Raw genomic sequence first — 23,138 nt, 5'->3', positions numbered from 1 at the left:
CAGTAGCACAGAAAAGCAGCAAGTGAGGTTTGACTTCGTTCACTCGCCAGACTAACGAACACAGTTAGTTTCTCAGACTTCTCACATTACTGAAGATCCTCTGCATTTTAACAAACTGACTTTCATTTTACCTGGACGTCGACTGCAACTGCGAAACTGGTCAGTTACTGTTTTAACTGGGAGAAAACTTGGGGTTTCTTTTTCCAGCTAATCCTGGTTCCCAACCTGCCTCTTTATCCCCATCATATTCATGTTTATTGTGTTCTGTGTTCGTGTTTGCAAAGTTCCAACCTGACACAGTGACATTACCACAACCAGCTCAACCCTTCTCACCAGTCTATCACAGGGAGCAACTGTAGCCTAATTCAACAGATTTATTCCTTGAGATTATTTTCTCCTTTATGATTGTTCTCAGAGGAACAGTGTCATAATCAGAATTTGAATTCTTCTGCTGAAAACTGAGCAGTTTGGGCCTGCATTCTCAATAGGCTTTTTTACATAGGGATGTTTGTGAATTTACTCAAAAGTTTAAGTGTTCATAGAAATTACTAAGAACATGTGAGTGTCACGATAAAAGTGTTTGTTCTTTTTGCTCTGGGACTCAGACCACAAATAATAAACACAACTCCATCTGTTCCAACCTTTATCTTTAAAAGCATACAAGGAACCCACCTCAGAATTTACATGACCAGCTCTCCTTGCAATTTACATTTACTATCCCAAGCTCGTTGCTAAGATTCCAGCTGAACACGTGTTACTCAAAGTTTTTTAAAGCAAATGACATCCAAGTTTGACACATACAGGATATGCATTTCCTGGCCTGATTCTGCATGGAGCTTGCTTTCCTTCTTCCTCTTTTTTTAAGGCCAAACCCAAACTTGAAGAATTACACTTCAGTATTCAAATAATTACAATGACCTCTCTCTTTACAGAATATTAGAACACAAAGAAACTCTTTCTGAAAGAACAGCAGCTTGGACTTGTCCTGATTTTTCCTGGATCATTATGCCAATCCATTAGAGAAACCACCTCCAGCAGGAACATAAGGCATGACTAATCAGTGCTTGAATTTAACTAGCGAATGTCTGTTTGTAATATAGGAAATGATCGCAAAAAGCAACGCAGAGAATCTGGCAACTGGCCGCAGTGGAAATAATTTTGTTGCAAATTATCACGTTCTGATCCATGTCATACAAAGGTTCTATCCACTACAGCAGCCCCTCCTTGCTGGAAACAGAACTAGTCACACTGTAAGTAAAACATTCATGTAAATGTACTGCATTTAGATTTTTAATACATGGGACATCCACACTTACACCTTTTGAAGATGGCTTAGAAGCAAAACTGATGGACAAACTTTGTGTAAATATCTCCCTCCTCCCAACCTGGAGCAAAATTTTTCAGTCATACCAAGGGTAAAACCCGTTTCTTTCTTACCAGCTTTCGCTCACACATTAAAAAATTAGGTTCATCCAGAATATACAGTGTATGTTTCAGTATGAAATAGCATCTTCAAAAAGATGACAAACAGCAGTCATCTTCAAATCATCCTCTTAAAATAAATACTACCTGTAGAAAAAGCAGGAATACCATATGGGACTATTAAGCTTAGAATTTGTGCAATTTTTTTAAAGTGACCTTTTGTGAAATTAAATGCAAATTACAAGATTGCAGACTGAAAAATACTTTTTAAATATTAAAAAAATAAAATGCTAACAATGCATAATGTACAAATAACTGAATCAGGAAACAAGAAATCTACCTTAATGAAGGAAACTGGGTGTCCATACAGACTCTATTCAATTTCCAAAATCCATTTTTGCTAGCACATCTATAATTCACAGCATGTGCTCAAATGCCACGTCACATTCAGTAACAGGAATATATAAAGAAACATTATTTGGACACACAAAACATGAAGATAAATTTCTTTCTTAACCAATGTTGGATCAATCACATTTATATTTTTTCTTATAGAATGTGATCAAGTAAAACAGAAAACCAGAGTGTATACATTGCTGATTTTTTAAGTAATGTTATGTACATTTTATTGCCAGTATATGCACAATGGTAAGCATAGAACTATAAATACACAATGTAATTAAACAGTAGAAAACAACAAGGATGTTACACGTACAAAGGAAAGAAAGAGGAGATAGTATTTTCTTGATGTAGCTGCTAAAAAGGGCTAGTGGCGAGTTAGGACAGTTTTGGTTTTAAGTCTTTACGTATATTCCTACAACTTTTCCCCCAGATAAATCTCTGCAATGGCATTGCTTCTTTAACAACCACATCTTAACTCTTTCTAGTGCATTCACTTCGGACTAAAGTGAAAACAACCTTTCATGTAACTACAAGCATCTGTTACTCAGTTTTGCTTTTCAGTTCCTAGCAAATAAAGTATATAAGGAGTTTCTTATGATATTTGGCTGCAATGCTGAAGAATAGAGTTTTGAATACACATTAAGTGATAATTTGGAAAGAAAAAAAAAAAAGATTTTCTGTAGATAGTTCTCCCACTGGGTGCTCTCTGCAGCAGCTCAGTCCAAAATTAGTCACCCTGAAGAGGTAGAGAGAATTTCAGCCTAGCACAGATCATCATCCTTGGCACCGCTATTTTCTCTCTTATCAGGATACACTTCCTACAACTAGACATTATCACAGTCACAGGGAAAAAGAAATCAGGGAAAAATAAGGTTCCCCCATTCCTGGGAAGGGCAGTTTCACCCCAATTCTCAGTTATCAGCTTGCTGCTTATATCCAAGACCAAACAAAAAAAAAAAAAAGGAAAAAACAAAAGAAAAAGACAACATTTAGGGACACATTTACTTGATCTTTGTTCTCTTTCCATTATCAAGTTCATAAATACAAAGAACCATTATTCACAATAAACTAACTCTCTTTCAAAAATGGAAAAACAAACCCTGGAAACATTTCCACACCTCAATCCAGATGGGTCTTGAGGATGCTATTCAAGAAAACCATGCAAATAATTTGGTGCAGCTTTCCCAACTCATCCAAAATATATATATTTATATTTTTAATTAAAAGGTGGCAAGGCCCATAGCAGTTGTGATTATTCCCTTCCCTCCCCCACCTTTAAATTCAATGCAGAAAATCTCGGTGCTTTTAGGAAGGTAATGAATAAATAGTTTTCTGCACTGTTGTCATAAAATCCCATGTGAATTACAATACAAGACTACTTGTTCCAGCAATTAGGTTGAGAGGAAACATTCTAGTGATAAAGATAAATACATACTGAGCATGCTTGGGCAGAGCACTCCATTCTGAAGCATCCTGCTTGAAGAACGAAAGGTGACAAGGATGGTTCACGTCCATCAAGTGACCATTAACTCTGCTGCAACAAAGCAGACTGCCACACTATCACCAGGTCAGCACTGCTACCCTGAAAGGGCTGTCTCCCACAGGAAGAGGTACTGGTTGTACCAGTCCTCTGCTGCGCACACTAAATTCTTATTTATGCAACAAACATACAACCAATGAACAATATCACTTTTACAGAACTGGATCAATCCAGCTTTTTTTTTATAGGCGTATTTCTCAATCTCCAGAATACCCCAAACAAGCTGTAGATAATGATGAACCACCACCACAGTGAACGAGTCTCACTGCAGTTCAGACTAGTTCAGCCTTGTTTCACATCACTTCTTGTTTCTAGCGAAGGACATGATACTCAACCAAAATAGCAATAAAAAAGTAATGTTATCTGCAGCTGAATAAAAGCAACAGAATTTAGAGTTTAACTTCTGAAGCTTAAACCATACCTTTTAATTAGCATTAAAAAAAAATCTCTTTTTTTAATACAATAACACTGGCAAAAGTTAATGGGAAGACATGGAGGATTGTGAACAGGATAGCTGACGGATTAGATTATTTTAGGTTTTATTCTGCTTTGATCAACTGATGTTAATACTGGTTTTCCTTGGATTGGGAATAATGGAATAATTCTATTGCAACAGTCACATGCAGGCTGAGGGCAGCCATTGGTTAAAGAAAAAAAAAAAAAGAAAAAAAAAGAAAAAGAAAAAAAAAGAGAAAAAAAAACCCCAAGAGAAAAGTTCCAGAAGTTGTATGTAAGAATTTTCCTTTCATGGCAGAGGGCCGTGCCCTTGCTTTAGGAGACCTGGGTGAGTCTTGTCAGCTTCATTAGCTTTGTCCAGCCATATCTGCAGTGGCATCCCCTGGTCCAGAGCCTGTTTGTGCACGTTTGATGTAAAGGTTCAATAATTTCATCTGCAAATTTAAGCCAGAAATTCACTTTGTTTAGTATGTGCAAAGTATACAGACTCCAGGAATGGTACAACAAAGGAGACGTTAAACCACCTTCTCTTCTCCAACAGCAAAACACAGTTGATTCAAAGGTCACATACTTGTCAATGAAAACAAGCAGCAGCAGAATGTGTCACAGGAGAAACTGCTCAAGATTCTTTAAGGATGTAAAGAAGAGAATGATCTACGGTAGCTAGATTAAGATAGATGAAATGTTTTCCTTGGGTTACAATGCTGTTTTAAGTAAGGTAGATTTGGTTGTTTTTTTCTTCTAAGTTAATGTTGAGGTTTTGGGGCTCTAACTAGAGTTGTCAATGCTGGTACTTACTACAGCTTCCACTACTGTCTAGAATCAACATTCAACACAATCACTGCCACAGAGTATTTAAGATAACACTGTCTTCTTCACAGATATAGAAAATAAATCGTCCTTTTTTATTCCCAAAGAGATTCACAATTAATATAATTAATATACAGCTGTTTGCATGCAAAACCTGCACGTAAGAGATGTCAATAAAATCATAAATACCCTGAAACAAAAAAAGAACACAGACTATTATTATTATTATTTTCAAATTAGAGGTACTGAAAGGACTGATGAAAACAAAACAATAAGGAAGAAGAATAAATAAAACTTCTGTATGTAAAATCTATGTATTACATTTATTGCTTTCCAATCAGAACTGGCATGAAAAATAAGGCAAGAAATACTGATAGGAAAAGCCACGCTGAGTACAGCCACTATCACTACTACCAGTGATATACCCAGTAACTAAACCCGTTAAACAGCAGTAAGAAACGTAATTTAGTATTTATCTTAATGGTGAAGTTTGTAACTTGCATAAAGATCTATAGATTTTCAGTTTTGAGCATTTTATGACAAATTTATATTCATCCTCAAAAGATCTCTGTAGCCCTGATACACTCATTCAAGTATATACTTTTAAGAAACTTCCTGGCAACTGCAACCGAAATGCAAACGCGTACATGGAATTATGACACAAGATTTCTCTAAATGGTATCTTTTACTTACTTTACTGCCAGTGAGTTGACTGAGATGTGGTTTTAGTTCATCGCCAATTACCGCATGAATGGCTACAAGGCAGAAAACACATGCCTTACGAACGCTGCTCTCTGAATTATCATAACCCTAGAAAGCAATAAAATTAACATTAATACCGTATCAGTTAATGATTAAAAGCCTCGGAAAGCTTTACTTATTTACTATGATAAATACATTGAAGCCTACAGAAAATTAATGCCAGTGTAGCCCAATGAGGCATTCCAGCATAAAATCAAACATGCGAATTCAGAGCATGCACTTACAAAGCAGGCTGATTATTAATCACCATTGATAATCATTTTCCAGACTGAAATCAACCCCCACGCAATCCTGTGCATAAGTTACTCTGAAAACAGGCCTGCTGTCAGGCAACAGGGGAGTATATAAGAGAAATTGTTCTAGATCATACTGGTTTACTTAAAGCAGAAGGCCACTCAGTTTAGAGCCTCCTTACTCTGAAAGAGGTATTCTCTTAACAGGTAAAGATTCTCTTGTTAATTCCCATCTCGTTCCTTAATGATTTTTGCTTCTTTGCCTCTCTGCCAGTACCCCATATGCCTGGCTGCCTGTCTCACAGCCCCTTCTCAGAGGGTCCCTTCCCTGCCTCTCCCTTCCTGCAGATGTATGATCAGATCATACCCATTAAAGACAGAAATCTGCAGAATCCAGCTGTCAAGCTCTCTTTATTCATCACATGAAAATTAATATATCTTGGCTCTTGATAAGGTGGGAATGAATTTAAAAGACAAAGGAAGAGAAACCTGTGATAGCCTTCTGATTTTATTAAAGTTTCTCCAATCAACTGCTTCTTTCCTCTTACCTCCCACAAACTGTAAGCGATAAAAGCCTACAATTATACACAGTACAACACAGGCAACTTCAGACCAAATGATTCCAACTTGGAAAAGATACAAACAACAAAAACCCCTATCTTATAATTAAAAGTATCTACCAAGCTTACCTATAATCAGTACTTTATATCCTACCAAGATTTCCTTTGAGTCCTAACTGCAGTTATAATTTAACTACCTGCCAATCAAGAGTTTGTTCCCACTAGGTGAGTTATTTTGGGTCAAAGCAGCCATCAGCTATCAGACAAATAAAATCCCTCATTAGAACCAAGTGATATTGTCTTTGCAATTCTTATATATACTTACAGTGTTTCTTCTCTCCTTACCTGTATTAGACCTGGCACAATCTCTGGTAAAAGCTGAGTAAGGGTTTCTTTAGATACTCTTTCTGTAACTTTTGTCTGCATTTTGATTGCAGCCAGATTAATGGGGTAATCTGCAGTTTGGATAATCGGACAAAGAACTTTGATGCACTGATCTGGGCTAATGGAAGTGGCCAGCATGGAAGCAGCTTCTTCAGCAGATCTCACCACCTATTGAAAGAATAGGTAAAAGACAGGGAAAACTACTTACAAGAGATTGTTACTATGGTCTGTTATCTGTCAGTAATGGTCTTGAGCACAAGCATTTCCTACAGTATTGTAGAAATACAGGAATTAAGAACCCTTTCTGAATCTGTTTACAAGATTCCAACTGCTGGATATACATTCCTAAAACCAAGATGTGCCAATATTCTGGGGCTAATCTATGTCCTTGGCAATATGTGTCCTAGCTTTTCAAACCTGCTTGTTGAATTGGATCTGAAATGTCTCTATTCTGCAACTACACACTGAAATATCACCACCTCTGTAAATCTGATTTCTTGTGCTGTCAGTTGTTAGGTCAGTGATCACTGACAACGTGTTTTCACATTCATCTAAAAAACATATTTAATGACATGCCTGGATTGCTACTTCTACAAGTCAAGCTAGCTGGTGTTCTTCCCCTCCAAGTTTGAAAGAAACTACAACGGGACAGTGCTTTAAGCCTGAAGAATATGCAAAACAAACAGAACAAGAGTAACTAGACAGGAAGATAATAGGTACAGAATCTCAGGGTACAACATGGACACAACAGACGAAATTAACAACTGATCTTCTTATTAGAGCAGCTGTGGCATCTGCCATCTAAAGAGTCAACCACTGTAGAAAGTCAGTGATGTACAAATTCCTCCATAACGGTTTCTCTCCCTCCTTGTCCCTTTTACTCTCTCTCTCTTTTGTATACATGAAACCAAGAGAGAGAAAAGGCACAATAACAGAGAAAGACAGAGGAGGACAAGACATTGTAATAAATACAGTAAATGAAACAGATCAAGAGGGTGCAGGGAAAAGAGGAGTGAGTTTCAGATGAATGACAGAAGTCATTGGTATGGGAGGCACTTCAAAACTTAGAACTTCACATAAGTTCAGCATAGAGTAAGTGCTCGTGCCTGGGGAGAGCAGGAGAAGATGTGATCATTTGGTAATATACCTGGATTCTTTCCACAGCATCAGTGATACTGACGGGAATTGTTGAATACTGGGGTGGGCACTGCACTTATGCTTCTTGTATCTACAAGCATTATCCTTTATTGTGTATGCATGCATCATAAAGACTTCTGAGCAAGATTCCAGTTATCCTTCTACTTCTGAATCCCCTCACTATTCTTGGCCACCGCCAACTCCTCCCTTTGATACACTCCTGTGCTGTCTGAAAATGGAAAGGGTTGACAATTCCTTGCCGCGTTCAATGCGTCTCTGAACCATGAACCTCAATGAAATCCAAAAGCTTGTTGTAGAGCTCCAGGACACCTATATATGGGTTAAGATGTCATACAAGGAAAAAACTCCCTTCAGTTACTCCTTGAAGAGCTAAAATGACACATCATTGTTTACAGCACCCAAGACAATTGTTATTAGGGCTGCTATTAAGCATTTGAGAGCTTATAAAACAGCAGTTCTCTTTTTTCTTGCATACCTGTGTTAACTAGTAACAGCTGAATGCTTGATTATTACCCAAATTACTTCCTCGGTAAGATCTGGCTAATTTCTCAAAGCACTTTTGGGGCAGCTGTTTCAGTTAGTAGTAATTTGTCATAAACAAATAGAATAACTGATTACTCACCTCCTTATGGGGATCCTTATGTGCTTCTAACGTCTTCATGATGGTGAGCTCTGCATAATTCTTAAACCTTGCTGGCTGGTTTCTTAGAATTTCTCTTAAAACTTTCAATGCCAGAGCTCTAATTGCATGCTAAATATCAAAATCAATGAGTTAGGTATCTTTAAACAGACATACGGTTTAACACCTATTCAGCAGCTGAAGAGTCTTTGCTAATGGAAAAATATCAGATTATGCTTTATGCTTAAAGGTAGTATGAACCGAGTGTTAACAAATCAAGCTAGGAAAAAAATCTTCAGTTTCTCACTCTTCTGGATTTCTCTTTTTGCAGATAATTCAGGTGGCACATCATAAAAATGTTGCTACCTAATGCAGTAAGCTGTGCTACCCAGAAGTTAAGTTGCACACAACTTTACTGTTCGCAAGTGCTGATAAAACCTACAGCATCACAGCATACAAATACATTTTTTAACATTTTACTTATGTCAATACCAAGTATTAGTGTCTTTTTGATCCAGTTATGTAGAACTTGGTCTCTTCACAATGAGCATTATTGTATTTTAGAAATACATTTTTAACTGTTTTGCCACACATGACGACGTGATATTCTAGACTCCACCAGGGGCTATAAACAGAGAAGTTTTGAGTCTTACTGAAAAATGTTTCATCTACTCTATTATATGGGAATGGACAAATAAGAACACTTGAGAAGGTGAATGTTACTGATGCCCTTTTTACTGTCAGGGCATTCAGACTGTATTTCCACAGTTGTTTGTTTTTCAAGACTAACTGGAATTTGTGCCTTTCTGACAACACATACAAAATTCAAAGATACTGACAGTAAACCATGTGCTCTGTAAACATTCATAACTGGATTAATCTGAATGTACCTCCTTATCTCCAAGTGTTTCAAGCAGCAGAAGCAGAATTGTTTTGAAGTGCTCATCCCAAACACCGAAAGACTCTTCCTGAGTTAACTTCATGAGCTCGTACAGGGCAGCCTTTCTTTCCTCAACTCTCTCATTGTGGTTTGATAACTCTTTAAGTAACTCTGCAACCAGGTCAGAATGGTCCATAGGAGGCTCTGCCAAAATAGAGTGCACAAATACAGTTCTCCACTCACTGCAGTTAAGTATTAGCGCCTGCTGTGCAACTGAAGGGTATTTTCTAGGATGGCTATCTGGCTTTCTAGCATACTTTTTCTGCCCCCAAATTTGACTGCAAAAGTTGCAATTTGGCTACTCTTTTTTCGGTGCTGAACAAGCTTACAGTAACAGAAAATCCCCTCCGAAAAAAACCTGTAAACTAGTTTACTGCAAGAGTTCTTACGCTTGCAACATCTGCAAGTGGCAAGTACTCTACATCCTCTAAAACCTGGTCTATATGGAAAGTGCCACCTCTCCCACACGACTCATCCAAGCTGATTAATCTGTCTTTCCTGTGTTGGTACCATGGAATTGCTCAGGCTTTTGTAAGCCACGGTTCCACAGCGGTAGCTAGGGAAAAAAGCACACACAAAAATAGTGCTTGGTACACAGCCACTGCAATGGAAGCAAACCAAGGCCATGAGTCCCACAGAGATTCCCAACAACAGTCATTAAGAGATGGCCTGAATTTTAGTTTTGATTAGGGAGAATTCCATGAAAATGGAAAAATGCATCAGTAACACAACCCACGTTTGTGAACACTGAAGAGATCTGCAAGCAGTCAAAAAACTTAAAACTGGTCTTAATGAAAATGAAGTATCAAGGTGCTGCCTTTATTCCACCATCAAGACCCGTAGAATCACAGAATGGTTAGAGCTGGAAGGAACATAGTCTTTTAGAAAGAAAAGCATGTAGCTTCCATCTCTGCACTGAGACTTCTGGATAAATTAGCAAACATTTTTTTTCTGGAAATGGTTGAAAATATTGGCATATAATGTAAATGTTCCTGCATTACGTTGTTCCTAAAATTATTCTATTTATTAACACATGAAATACATTCTCCATAACAAATTTATCAGGTCATATAAAAATTATAAAACCATTCCCCCTATTGATGAAATTCTGATGAAATTCTAAAAGTAACAAATGCAAATGACTGAATACATGTGGTGTAACTAAATCCTCAAGGTGAGCACATGAATGAATGCAAGTACTTTGTTAAGATCCATTAAACTGCACTACTGCTCGAGGCAGGACAAACTAATCCTGGATGGAGACGCTTCACTCCAGCCAGGCAGGAGTTTCTGCAAAGCCAGGACATGCTGGTGCAGCACAGATCACATTTGGTTTAATGCAATATCCAGAAATATGTTGCTGGAAGGTATAAAGAGGCTTATCCCATGTAAAACAGGGTCCCTGTAATGCAGAGGCTCGATCATGCACTGTCGCTGTACACGGATGGCAAAGGTATTTAATGATTGCTATGATCTGGAAAACTTTGCTTTCCCCTCAATCTTTTTCAGAAGAGAATGACTGGCCACATGCCTCTTCACTGAACAGAAAACAGAGACATGCACCTGACTTTGATTTTACATTTAGTTTAATGTAAACTTAAAGCTAACTTAGAAAGTAGCTGAAGAAACCACCATGTCAGAAAGCAGCTTTGTTTTTAAACAGTTTAACACATCTTTGCTGGATGACAGAATTAAAACTGTCAGAAGGGGGAAAATTCATTTGTCCCTTTCTATTAAGAAATTTGTTTACTGAAAACCTGATTTTCACCTGTAACTGAATATGCAATATCAACAACAACAAATACCAAATTATGAAAAGCACTGACTACTTTTTAAAGTAGCAGTGGCAGCAGTGATACTTTGGAACCTTCCCAACATTTAGAGAGAAAAAATTACCAAAAGATATACTGAGAAGCATCAGAAAGTAGCTCTAGAAGCCTAGAGACCAACAGCCTGAGTTCTGAGATGAAAAAATTACCAAAAGATATACTGAGAAGCATTAGAAAGTAGCTCTAGAAGCCTACAGACCAACAGCCTGAGTTCTGAGATACACATGGGCTGAATTAACCTCCTTCCTGGTACAAGCTGGCTTGTTTTGTGGTGTTCTTTTTACAGAATGTTTAGTCAATAAAAACCGCCAGTGCCATGTTTCAAATACAAATACATTACTAACAAAGTTCTTCATCTTTCCCCTAGTTCCCAAACTGGTTTGATCCAGTTTTACTTCCTTACTGTAACTCTTCCCTCCCCTCCCCACCCTCTTTAAATTTCAGTCGTAAAGCAACCAGACAAGTAAATTTATACTGACAATACTGCTACAGGATGTGCTACCAGAAGTATACAATATAGTTCAGTATTTATCTCATTTCTACCCTTAATCTCTACAAATACCAGGCAATGCAACAATGTCACTCAAAAGGATTACTAATAAATAAACTAATTTGAAATGCAGCATTTGTCAAAACCTCTCAAGGCAGCAGCACTGGTGATACATTTATTGCTAATCATAAATTCACAGACTGAACTCAAGGATGGAAAATCCCACCACTTCCCTTCTATTCTAGCATAGAATGCAGTCTGAAGCTTACCATCAGGAAACTGCTCTGCATCATCATCAAACATGGCTTCTTTCAAAGCAGATTTATTAAATGAACTGATACCATCCGAATAATTGTATGGGTTATACTCTCGTGAGCGTGGGGAGGAGTGGGGAGGCATCGTGTTGAGTAAGGAGGTTTTGTTATCCAGGGCTGTTCGGCCGGTGTCACTCACACCACCTCCCGCTATTCCCGAAGCACTGCAAATCTGCAGGGAAGAAGTATCACGGGAGCATATAAAAACCACACTCACAGATTTCGGTTAACTACATGACTAATTCATCTATGCAGCAAAAACTTACACATTCCAAAAGTTTACAAGTTTATTTCAAACCAACCATCAAACAGAACTCTTAAAAACAGTTCCCTAAACTTTGCTTTCCTTCATAAAAAGGAAAGTGCACATAGTCCAAAAGAACCCATCAACGAGCAGCAGCTGCATTTTATCTGAGAAGTCTGATGCCAAGTAATTAAAAACATGTTAAGCACATACATATTTCACAAGCTCAACAAATCTGAAAGCTGAAGTCCACAGGAACAGAAGTATGAAACACTGCACACAGCACTGGAACACCCACACAGTTTGTACAGAATAAAGTCTTTGGAAAAACATCCATTAAGGTGCAGACTTCCCAAAACCTGAACGGCAGCTGTTTTGCAAGATAATCTATTTTTAAATGGCTACATTTTGAGTAGACAAACAGCTGATGCTACTCAGAATTAGCATTTACATTTCCAGAATGTGCCTCAAGACCAGGAACAAATTTTTCTAAAGTTCTGAAGTAACTGAGGAGAAATGTTCCATTTCAGAAGTTGTATCACACAAACCTACTGAAAACGATGCTTTACCATCTCTAACAACTCAGTCATTGGCTTGGTTTGCTGGCACCACGATGAGTTTAAATACTCACCGAGTCACCATCATCTTTTCTGGAATCCCTTTTTACAGGCTCATTCATATCTTCCTGACTACGGAAGCTGAAATTCTGAATGGCTTCAGTGACTCCACGGAGAGAGCTGTAAATATCTTCAGAATTCATGTTTTCAGTGTCATAGTCAAATGCACTGTGCGCCACCGGGGAGGACAGAGGAGTTAAAATGGATTTATTTTGTGACCCTAGGTTTTTAAGTGACATTAGCAGAGAACTACAGAGACTCGGGAAATATTAATAAATGTATTATTTTTCTTGAAACATATTAAGAAAGAAATCTGGTTCTTCACATAACAAAACTGTGTTACGATACAGCTTAGTAAGCATTCTGCCACTAGAGAAAGCACTGGGAGTAGCCAGCAAAGTGACACATCATGCAGCAGCATCTGCCTGAAAAAACAAATTACTTCTGCTCTGTTTTCCTCTTGTGGATATGAAATAACTGGGCTTTTACACCATTCTCTCTAAAAAAAGTTCCCAAGTAAGGAGGACCAACACAACCCAGCAGTTCTCACAGTCGACTTACTGCTAAAAGCACCACACGGCTACGTTACCTTGGTGACAGTGTGTTCTGTGATGTATTGGTTGGGGATGTGAGAGGACTTGACCAACTTGCTGGGGAGCGTGGAGTAGGTCTTGTTAAAGGACTTCCCATTGATCCCTGGAAGGGAAGAGGGGAGAGAAGATACTCCACTAGGACTTTAGCTGTCCTTTTAACTTATGGTGTTTATTTTCTAGTGCCCAGAAATATTTAAAGAGCTTCTATTTAATTTCTTGGATTGGCTGACCAATTACTAGTTACTTCAATCAGATATAACTTTGAGATGAATGAAGTAAAAGGTAAACTACTCTAAAAAAGCACATTCAAACTTACTAAAAGTCACCTGGAAGCAACATAGACTTAGAAAGTATCATTCTCTGGAGGAAAAAGAAAAGGCATTCCATGATGAGTGGTATCTCCTACTAAAACAGACTTCTACATAGGATTTGGTTTGCTCCTCCTCCTCTACCAAACCTTCTTGGTCTTACCAATAACTCTACCAAAATGGACATACATTCAAAACACTAGTAACTTTAGAAGGAAGAGGGCTGTTGATACCTGACCACTGTTGCCTGTATTCCGGAGATGATTATGGAGAAGCTTTGTGGCTCCATCCTGAAATGTTTTTGGTAAAGCACCCAACAGCATTGTAAACTCTGGAGTGTTGAGTTCAAAAAGAGAAATCAGCACTGACTGTGCAGCCTAGAAGAAGAAAACACATATGAAGACATCAATTTCAGTTTCTAAAGTAATTTTATCAGTAAGAGATACTTTAGCGAGTGGTAATCACAAAACGTGACTTAAGTCTTGATCCAAGATGTCAACAGATGTGAACAAAAGCAACTCCTATTTGCTGGTAAGCTGGAGGTTCAGATATTGATAAATCCAGGCACACAACAAGAAGCTTGCACAATCATTTTGACAAGTAGTGTTTCAGAAATGTGCCCCTCAACACACACACACTCCTCCCAGCCCTAATCCCCACTTGCTAAGAAAAGTACTGAAGGAATTCCCAAAAATGGCTTTTAAAGGGTTTGGTAAGTTGAACAAATTTGAAGAGAATTATGGAACACACCAGGCAGGAACAAGCCTGCAATGCTTTTTCCTGTGTTCTGCAAGTGGTAATTACAGATAATGGGTAATCAACACACTGGCTAGAAAAGGAAAAGTTCTCACTTTAGAAATTAGAAGAATGGACAAGAACAAAAACCCACCCACAAACAGATACCCTAATTTGGAACAAGACAGTCTTGATTCTGAGTTGTGATCGTGGCACTTGATGTTCTTTATAACTGATCCTACAGCCAAACCAGTTTATTAACCTTCCCCTCCTCCCTGCCCCACTTTCTTTCTCTTGTTAAAAGACAGGCAAACATGACCAGGAATAACTTTGCTGACTACAGTCCAAAGATGAAAACTGCTAAATATTGGTGCTTGTGGTCTACTGGATGTCACCTCCCACACCCTCAATTTTAAAGTTCTAATGTAATGTCATCCTCATCCTGCAGCATGGTTTACTATTTATTTCTTTTTAAATCTGAATCAAAACCACCAGAGTTCCTTACTGCCAAAGCAGCACAGTAAGTTACAAAATGGTTGGGTTCCCTCTAGTAAAGAGGAGTTGACTGCCTGACTTAGTAATGTTTGTACATTTTGATGAATATTCACTGAGTAGTCTAACAAACCTGGCAACACAGCAGCTAAACTAACCCAAGCAATGAAGGGCTAGAGATTAACTTCTGCAGGATTGTGTAATAGTTTCTCTGTAGTGCAAAACTCTGATTCTAAGATCAACCTACTCTGTCTAGTTTATACAGCTCCCCACCAAGCTTTGCCATGCACTGGAGAGAACCAGTGCCTCATGCTAGACAGAGTGGTAGGCAGCTCGCTCAAGCAGCAATATACTTCAAGCAAGCAGTTTAGAAAATTCTTCCAGACATTTATTTCCCTTGTTTTGCTTCCAGAGCAATGAACTGTAGCGTTTTTTAATTAAAAGTGGAAAGCCAAGGTCTGAGCACACATACCAACACACATCCCAGTGTTAATGGCAAGTATACTAGAATGTTAGATTGCCATGAATTATCTTTGCATGCTCGTGACTGGCTGTTCCTTTTCATTTTTATTCCCTGCTCCCTCTGACAGCCTTCCCTTCAAGTGAACACCCTGAATGCCCTCTACAATCTGTCGTTAACGTTTTTCCTTTCCTTGTTATTCTTATGGTCAGTCATTTAACAGAAATCGATACAAAGCAAACCCAAAACAAATCCAGCAACTGAGCAAAGGCTTGGAAATTAGCACTTTCCTTTTTCTGTCCCATTATCCATGTCTCTGCTCTGTCACACTGTCTATTTAAGCTGCCAATGAAATAATATAAAAGACAGTCCAGGGTCATGTTAAGAAAGAAACTTGATACCATCAAGTCTGCCCAAAACAAAGCTAAACCTGAATTTTCCAAATTGGTATTGACCCACAGAAGATTCCCAACTTTGCCATTACCAATTTTCTCTCTCTCTTCCTTGGGAGAAAAAAGAAGGCATTTTAGAGTATTTAGAAGATTTTCTTCTCCTCAGCATAAGCTCTCTCCTGAGATTCATGCCCAGTCATACAGAAAACATCTCTGAAAGTCTGCGATGAGGATTAGAAAGATTTTTTTGTCCGTTTTGTTCTTAGAACTACTCCAGAAGATTCTAGTTCTTGCCAGAAGAATTCTAATTTTAGAATTGGACATTCTGAAACACAGAATTTGACCTTCCAGCAAGAAGTCCCATGTCACTGAACTGCAATGACTGCCCGACTGCACACATGTAAAGTAAGAAAGGATTTCTCCTAATGCTGAATAATGGTAATGTTTTGACACTAACCAAAACAAAACCAACCCACCCCAACCCATCGATTACACACAAGTACACTTGGCAAAACCTTTCGATTTGAAAAATCATACTAAATGCTGTAAGCTTGTTAAAATAAATTATAAAGCCTGTAATAGCAGGCTCTGAAGCTTGCCAAGAGAACAAAACATTTTATACCATCAGAATAACTCTTCTGACTCCTTATCGGTGAAATTGTATTTTCTAGAGTTATTGAAGGCTTTTGGCACCTGGTTGCCTCTAACAGTTGTGTTATGGAAAGAAAAAATAAAATGAGAGAACTTCATATAATTACAATGTTCCAGATGATTAAACCCACCAGCAATTCTTTCCACGATTCAGTTACTTACTGACATAAAAATGCTTATTAGAGATATGAACCATCAGATAAGACTGCCTGCCACGTGTCTGGGTACTAAAACGTCACTGATTCAGAAGATAGTGCTGCTTCATTCTCTGCCTGTTTTATGGCCTTAGATAAATCACCAGAATATGGTACTAGGCAAAGAAGTCAACAGAATATAATCTATTGCTGCTTTCTCATACTCATGAAGTTATATAAAAAGAGAAAGACAGAAACATTACCTCCAACATAAACTCTCCTATAGGTATTTTATTACATATTACAGGTATCAAGAAGGTGTGGAAGCTATTTTAATTTTTGTTCTATTCACATTACACACTTTGTGAGACAGCTCCCACTCTTTTCTCTCTATTCTCTCCTACAAAACATCTCTCTTACACAAGGTAAGTTTTGGTACTGTTTCCAGAAATGATAAAGATGAGAAAACTCAAGGTTATTGAAAACAGCAAAGGAAATCTAAACAAATGAATTGTTTCAACTCTTCAAACTGCAGAAATGAACAGAGAAAAACAAACGGAAGAGTTAGTTCTCTGGCCAAAGATGCTTGCACTTGTGAGCCATGAAGTAAACATGTTTATTTAGCACTCGAAAAGTGTCAGCATGCTGGTAATGGAAGCTAAGACAGAACAGAACGGCTGGTGAAAATCAGTCAGGACAACTGAACTCCCACCAAACTGCAAACAATATTCAAAGGTTTTTGCTTTCTGTAACTGGAAGGACTATTCAGAAACTCTTTCCAAGACTTCATCAGTACATTTCCTTTATTACTCATACCCCTGGTATAGTGTGTAGCTCACAAATACTGATTTTCACTGCACAACAATCATGTGGAAAAAAGAGTTTTGCACTGGAACTGCAACACTGAAAGAACAAACCTTTGATATGGCCTTACCAAAGCACAAAGGATCTGAGAAAATCCAACTGGGATTGAACCCAGTTTGCTACCAAACCTACTGCTCCTGTTAGGAACATGCAGGCAGTATCAGAGGGTGGTCTCTGATGTAATGTTAAAACTGCAAAGGAAATGCCCATTGAGGTGATTTTAATACCCGGTAGGTGCTTGAAACAGTGATTCCTTGTATTCTGAAAGATAACCTAAACTTTTTAACATACATGAAAGTACAACTCTAATGGAGTTTCAAGATGTGTTCATTTCAAATTTTTACTTGAATTCTTAAATGCACAAGTTTTCTCAAAGTTTTACTTTGGCACTTCCAGTACTTCATGCTGAGAAGGATATAAAAGTCTCTTTTCTCTATGAAAAAATAAGTTTGTTTTGAAAGAAATTTGTTTGTTATTTTAGGCAAGAAATATTGGCTTCTCTAACTAGCCAACACACTGGAATGCACTGCAATTCTAAGTACACACTAACAAACATACCTTCCTAACATCTGAGCTTTTAGGTTCTGTGGTCCAGGTGATGATTCGAGACACTGCTAACCTAGTTTCACTTGAGTTTACAAAATCTCCTGGATCCATCTGTTGTGCAAGAGTCTCTATGTATTTAAGGATTGCAACTTTGACCTGCAAAGAGAAAAGAGAGTCAGGTGGACAATGAAAATGGTGGGCTGCAAGAACAAGTGTGCTCACAGAGTGTTCATTCCCTAAAATACAGATTATCTTTTTCTCCCAAGTAAAGTAAACATCTTTTCAGCATTGATATAAACCTCTATACATAAATCAATTTACAAATGGATATAACATTTCAAGAAGGGAATTATTCCACAGAAATTCAAATATTAATAAAAACTTTAGATTTCATTGGTAGCAATTAAAAGATACACAGATCACTGCATATGCAGAAGCTTATATTTAACAAGAAGAAAACCAAAGTACTCAGAATATTTAAGAATAATCAAGACTCTAAAGAACCATTCAGAATTGTTAAGAACATTTTACAAGTACTAAAATGAAAAATGAACATCTGATGCACCAATACTCAGTTCCTGTTAGTTCCTACTATGCAATTTCGGCATTCTTTTCTCAAACACCAGATCTGAGCAGTAGCCACCCTTGGGGATGAGCCACATTAATCTTCCCATTAAATTCCATAAAAAAAAAGTAAAAAAGTATGGAATAGAATTTCTATAGAAGACTTACGAGGGGTCACACGCACTCTTCCTTTGATGATGTTTGGAAGATGGAGACATGAATTTACCAGGAGGACAGAAAATCTGCCTCACTCCCTCTTTTACCTGAGCATCATTCTCCTACTCCACTCACTCTGTTTTGCTGCAGCCTCTCTCTAGCTTCTCAAAAACTGCACCACTGCACAACTTTGGGCAAAGGGCTGTTAAACCTGTATCTCCCTTAAATACTCATCTCCTCAGCTCCGGCTGCCCCAGAGGTTTGTCACACAACCCATCAACACAAGTGGTGAGTGTTTCTTTAAGCCATCTATTTGAATGAGCTACTTTTATTTCCACTAATAATTACAGTGAACCAGCAATACCTACCAGGATGGAGACACCTACGTCCATCATAACCAGAAAGAGAGTTCTGGGAGTGTTTTCATTGTTCATGGCTTGCAGTACAACTGTCCTGAGCAAAGCTATTTAGTAATTTCCTTTGGTCATGGGAACTTGCAAGCTATTGAAAACTCAAGATACACTGACATATGCGTTAGTAAGGACAGCTGATACATGTAGATCAATAATGAATGCTTCACTTTCACAGCAGCTGTTGAAGATTGACTTCTCCAAAGTTACACAACAACCAGCAGCTGGAGGCTTTCATCTTATGCAGATCAACATTAGCAAATGCAGGAAAACCCACACTATCTGTTAGATCTTACCAAAGCAAAAAACCCCAAAACACCAGACATCTCCACAGCAAAACCCCTTAGGGCACATGGTTTTCCAGGTAGGAAGGAACAGTTACAATTTCTAGATTACCAAGTGAAACAACAGCACTATGTTTCACTGTGCATGATTTACAGTAATATATCTCACCTTACTAAAAAACTGCTGCTAAGAGCTGTAGCACTTAGAACACACGGAGACATTTCTCCCAGAGAACAAACTCAGGAGCACCCTGTCTGAGAGCAGTACTATTTAACTACTTCCAGAGTAAACTGCACACTCTTCTGGAGAGATGGAAGACAGACTCAAAACTGCTGTCAAACTTTGGGTAAGAGTGGTTTTCACTGGTTGCTTTTGAAGGGTACCTTTCTAAGCTCAAATGTAACGAGATGGGATCATTACAGATAAAAACCCCACCCTGAAGTAAACTCCAGAATAGCAGCAAATCTACTTATAATGTATTTTTGTCACTATTTCCAGTAAGTACGTACGAAGTTGAGATTTAGGAATAAAAGCTCTAACTAGGGACTAGAGGCCTAAGATCTAAGTCCTCTTCAACAATCTACTTCATCTCTCTGGGAGAGCAGATTTCTGACTGCAGTGAAAGCAGTTCCAGGTATTCTTACACTGAGTATCTGATCAGCTGCGGCAAAACCCTTTGCCAACCAGTCACCATTCTCAAAGGACAGAAGGGTTCAGAAACCGCTAATGAACTTCAGTCACAATGCTTGAATCAAGCCCTCACCGAGTGTGAACCATTTGATATTCAACCTGAGAAACATGAAAGTGATGGTTTGAAGGGTATTTCAGGACAACCCTGGTCCCTTGGGAAGCAAATGTTCCGCACCTGCAAAAATAAGCTTAGTAGATTATATCCCATCCAGAAAATTTGACTCCTGTGCCCATCCTTACATTTGACCAAAACAGATCCATGCATCTGGCACCTCTAACGGTGTTTCAGCAGTTCTCCACATTTACATGTAACAGCACAGCGAAAGGAAGATGGATAGAGCACAACACACTATGCTGCATCCACCATGGATTAGGTTAGTAGAGTTGTATCTTTCCTATGTTTGGCCCTAGCTATCCAAATCCACCTCTGCAGCCACCCTAGAAACTTGACTTCTACTGTCCAGGACTCAGCTGTGTTTGTAAGAATGACCATGACAGTTTAAAGAATCATGATTATTTACTAGTACCACGTAAAAAACAGAGGGAAAAGTCATTTGTAGAAGGGAATCCCCCTATGGAGCCAATTTCTTATCTATCATCCTTCCTTATATCTGACCACCTTTAAGGATGCCGAAAATCCTTTCTCTGTTTTTTCCTGTCAGTATCTAGCCCAAAGGCACAGTCTGCAACAAAATAATCCTTTATCAGAGTAAGAACAAAAGCTGAAGACTTGAAGAAACGGAGCAGCCCTGGGATTATCAATTAATCTGCCAGCAACCTGGGTGCACTGAGGATGGCGTTTAGATAAAATATTCAAGAATGTTGATATTAAATAGGTACTTCTGCAAGTGATATTCAATAACTTTACTGTCTGCATCCTGAAGTTGTAGTTATCTCATAAAGATGAGAGTGTGGGGTAGTTATCACTTTCTTCTGAAAAGAAATTACCTTCACTTACACAGTTACATATTTTACTGTCCCCAAAATCCATTTTAAATACTCTTGACTTTATTTGAAGCTAACAGGTGCTCACCCATGGATGCAGTTTTTACTGATGTCTCCAGTTCAAACTCTCTCAAATACTGGAAATTACTTACAGAATGTCCTTCCCATTAAGTTGTTTCGTATTTCTTAATTCCTTCTAGGTCACATAGTAAATATGCTTGAACTTAGCCCCAACTCAGCCTAGCAGGAGTCTGTATCTCATTCCAAATCTATACTCTCAGGCTTTGAAACCTGACTGATATGTGTTTACCAGCTGTACTACTGCATGGAAAAAAGAGCATCTCAACCATCAAATTCACCTTCCTGGGGAGGAAAAACAAGTGAAACAAAACCAAACCAAATTTTTTCCAAGGATTTATTTAAACAACAAACTGATTTTTACTACCTCATTTGCTGTCTTCAATAAATGACAGCAGTCCCTTTTTAACACACGAAGCAACAGTGGTCAACGTATCAACTGTCCTCAAAAGCTTAAAAATGTAAGTTTTACTGTATTGTAGACAAAAAAAGGCATATTCATGTGACTTTAAGTTCAACGTAACTTGGGAAAAGTCATATTCTTGTGCAGTATCAAACCATGTAAAAATATTTCGTGCAGGATAGAGCAGAAAATGCCAGTTATCATATGCTTGTTATTTCCCCATTTGAAACACTTGTAAATCTTCTTAGGATTTGATGCATTAATCCTAAAATCAACTCTCTTTGGCACTGTAAATGTACTGCAGAATACATTTTTCATTTTCAGTTATGCTGGCAGGTCTCCAGATGAGAGATTCCTATGTAAAACTGTGTGTAATTATAAAACTACACACTGCTTTCAGGAAACGAAGTGTACCACAAAGGGAGCTGATTTTTAATAGAGGAACTGCAGTTCATATTGATATTAAAATAATTTAAATTCATTCAAGACCTATCAGGCTGTGCACATGAGAAAAAAAACCCTAGGAAAACAGGACTGGGAAATCACAAACATAAAATTAGAAGAGACTTGACAGAGTGAGTTTGCATAACCAGCTCGATGTTAGGCGGCCACGCTTTTGTTGCTCATTTCTACTGTTCTGTGGGTTTATTAGCTCTCTCTTGCAGCCAACGTTTTCATACCAGTGCCATGTTTAAGATTGAACAACTGCATGCTTCAAGTTTCTTGGAAAGGTTAGTAGCAGCATATGAATGCATTCGAATAATATTATTGGAAACACTGTAAGAGCTTGACAAAGGGTTAAGAATAAAGACAATAATTCAGACAAAAACCTTTGAGCTCCAAAAAGAGCGAAGCTGGTCCTGCAGTGCTGGCTTCACTGTCTGAAAGTTTACAAAAACAAAATCCACTAATTGAAAACCTTTATTTTTTAACAAAACAAGAATCACAATCCAAATTAAAATAGTAAGACAAGCAAATGTCTCTCAGCGAAGATTTCTGCTTGCAATGCGAGCCTGGAAATGCTTACCTTCAGGCTAGGTGTTTGGGTCTGGTCAACAGTAAATCTCATCAAAATACTGAACTGGAGGTCATTTGGAAAAGATTCCCTGTAAAGCAAACAAATCAAATCATGTAAAGTTACGTGACATTTTCATTTAATATGTGTTGAGAGGCACTAAATAACCCCTCACTTTCCAGAGAAAAAACCCAACCCCCGCTCCCCCCCAAAAAAACCAACCTCCCCCCCCAAAAAAAAGCTTTAGTACTTCTTAAAAAAAAAACCCACTCTGACAGTTTTGTTGGTATTTATTTTATTGTATCTGCCTTCCAGAAACATTCACCTGGCATGTGAAGGACAAAATGTAAGAAATTCCTGCTTCGAACCAATTACAGCTAAATATATAATGCAAATATTAAGGGATGACATAATAATAATATGGTAGTATTCTGATTCTGTGCAATCCTCAAATCAACATGCAGTAGCACTGCAAAAGGTGTTCACTTCTCTGAACCATCCTGTTCCACCCCAGCTGCCTCCCATGCTCCCACATGGCACATGCTGCATATGACCCCCATGGGCTCTGCTGCAGCAGATCCCATTCCCTCTCTCCCACAACACACTCCGTACCCTTCCCCAGACTTCACAGCAGATC

The 23,138-nt window shown here is 38.2% G+C and overlaps 1 protein-coding gene across 1 annotated transcript in view; it reads right to left on the bottom strand.

Moving 5' to 3' along the window:
• Positions 1 to 3,888: 3,888 nt before the first annotated feature.
• Positions 3,889 to 23,138, bottom strand: part of LOC104402743 (CLIP-associating protein 2-like) — a gene marked incomplete at its 5' end in the record, with an annotated part of 47,669 nt that continues 28,419 nt past the window's right edge. Inside the window, 12 exons of the mRNA XM_010010702.1 lie at positions 3,889 to 4,254; positions 5,324 to 5,440; positions 6,531 to 6,737; positions 8,350 to 8,478; positions 9,237 to 9,430; positions 11,875 to 12,091; positions 12,795 to 12,948; positions 13,370 to 13,476; positions 13,915 to 14,058; positions 17,968 to 18,111; positions 22,317 to 22,367; positions 22,514 to 22,592. Of these exons, the coding sequence (XP_010009004.1) occupies positions 4,168 to 4,254; positions 5,324 to 5,440; positions 6,531 to 6,737; positions 8,350 to 8,478; positions 9,237 to 9,430; positions 11,875 to 12,091; positions 12,795 to 12,948; positions 13,370 to 13,476; positions 13,915 to 14,058; positions 17,968 to 18,111; positions 22,317 to 22,367; positions 22,514 to 22,592 (1,630 nt within the window). The remainder of the gene's footprint in view (positions 4,255 to 5,323; positions 5,441 to 6,530; positions 6,738 to 8,349; positions 8,479 to 9,236; positions 9,431 to 11,874; positions 12,092 to 12,794; positions 12,949 to 13,369; positions 13,477 to 13,914; positions 14,059 to 17,967; positions 18,112 to 22,316; positions 22,368 to 22,513; positions 22,593 to 23,138) is intronic.

This window comes from Nestor notabilis, unplaced genomic scaffold, assembly GCF_000696875.1.
Source record: "Nestor notabilis isolate BGI_N333 unplaced genomic scaffold, ASM69687v1 scaffold6583, whole genome shotgun sequence".
NCBI classification, from domain to species: domain Eukaryota; kingdom Metazoa; phylum Chordata; class Aves; order Psittaciformes; family Psittacidae; genus Nestor; species Nestor notabilis.
Note: the sequence above shows the minus strand (reverse complement) of the source record. Positions and strands in the feature narration are given on the sequence as shown.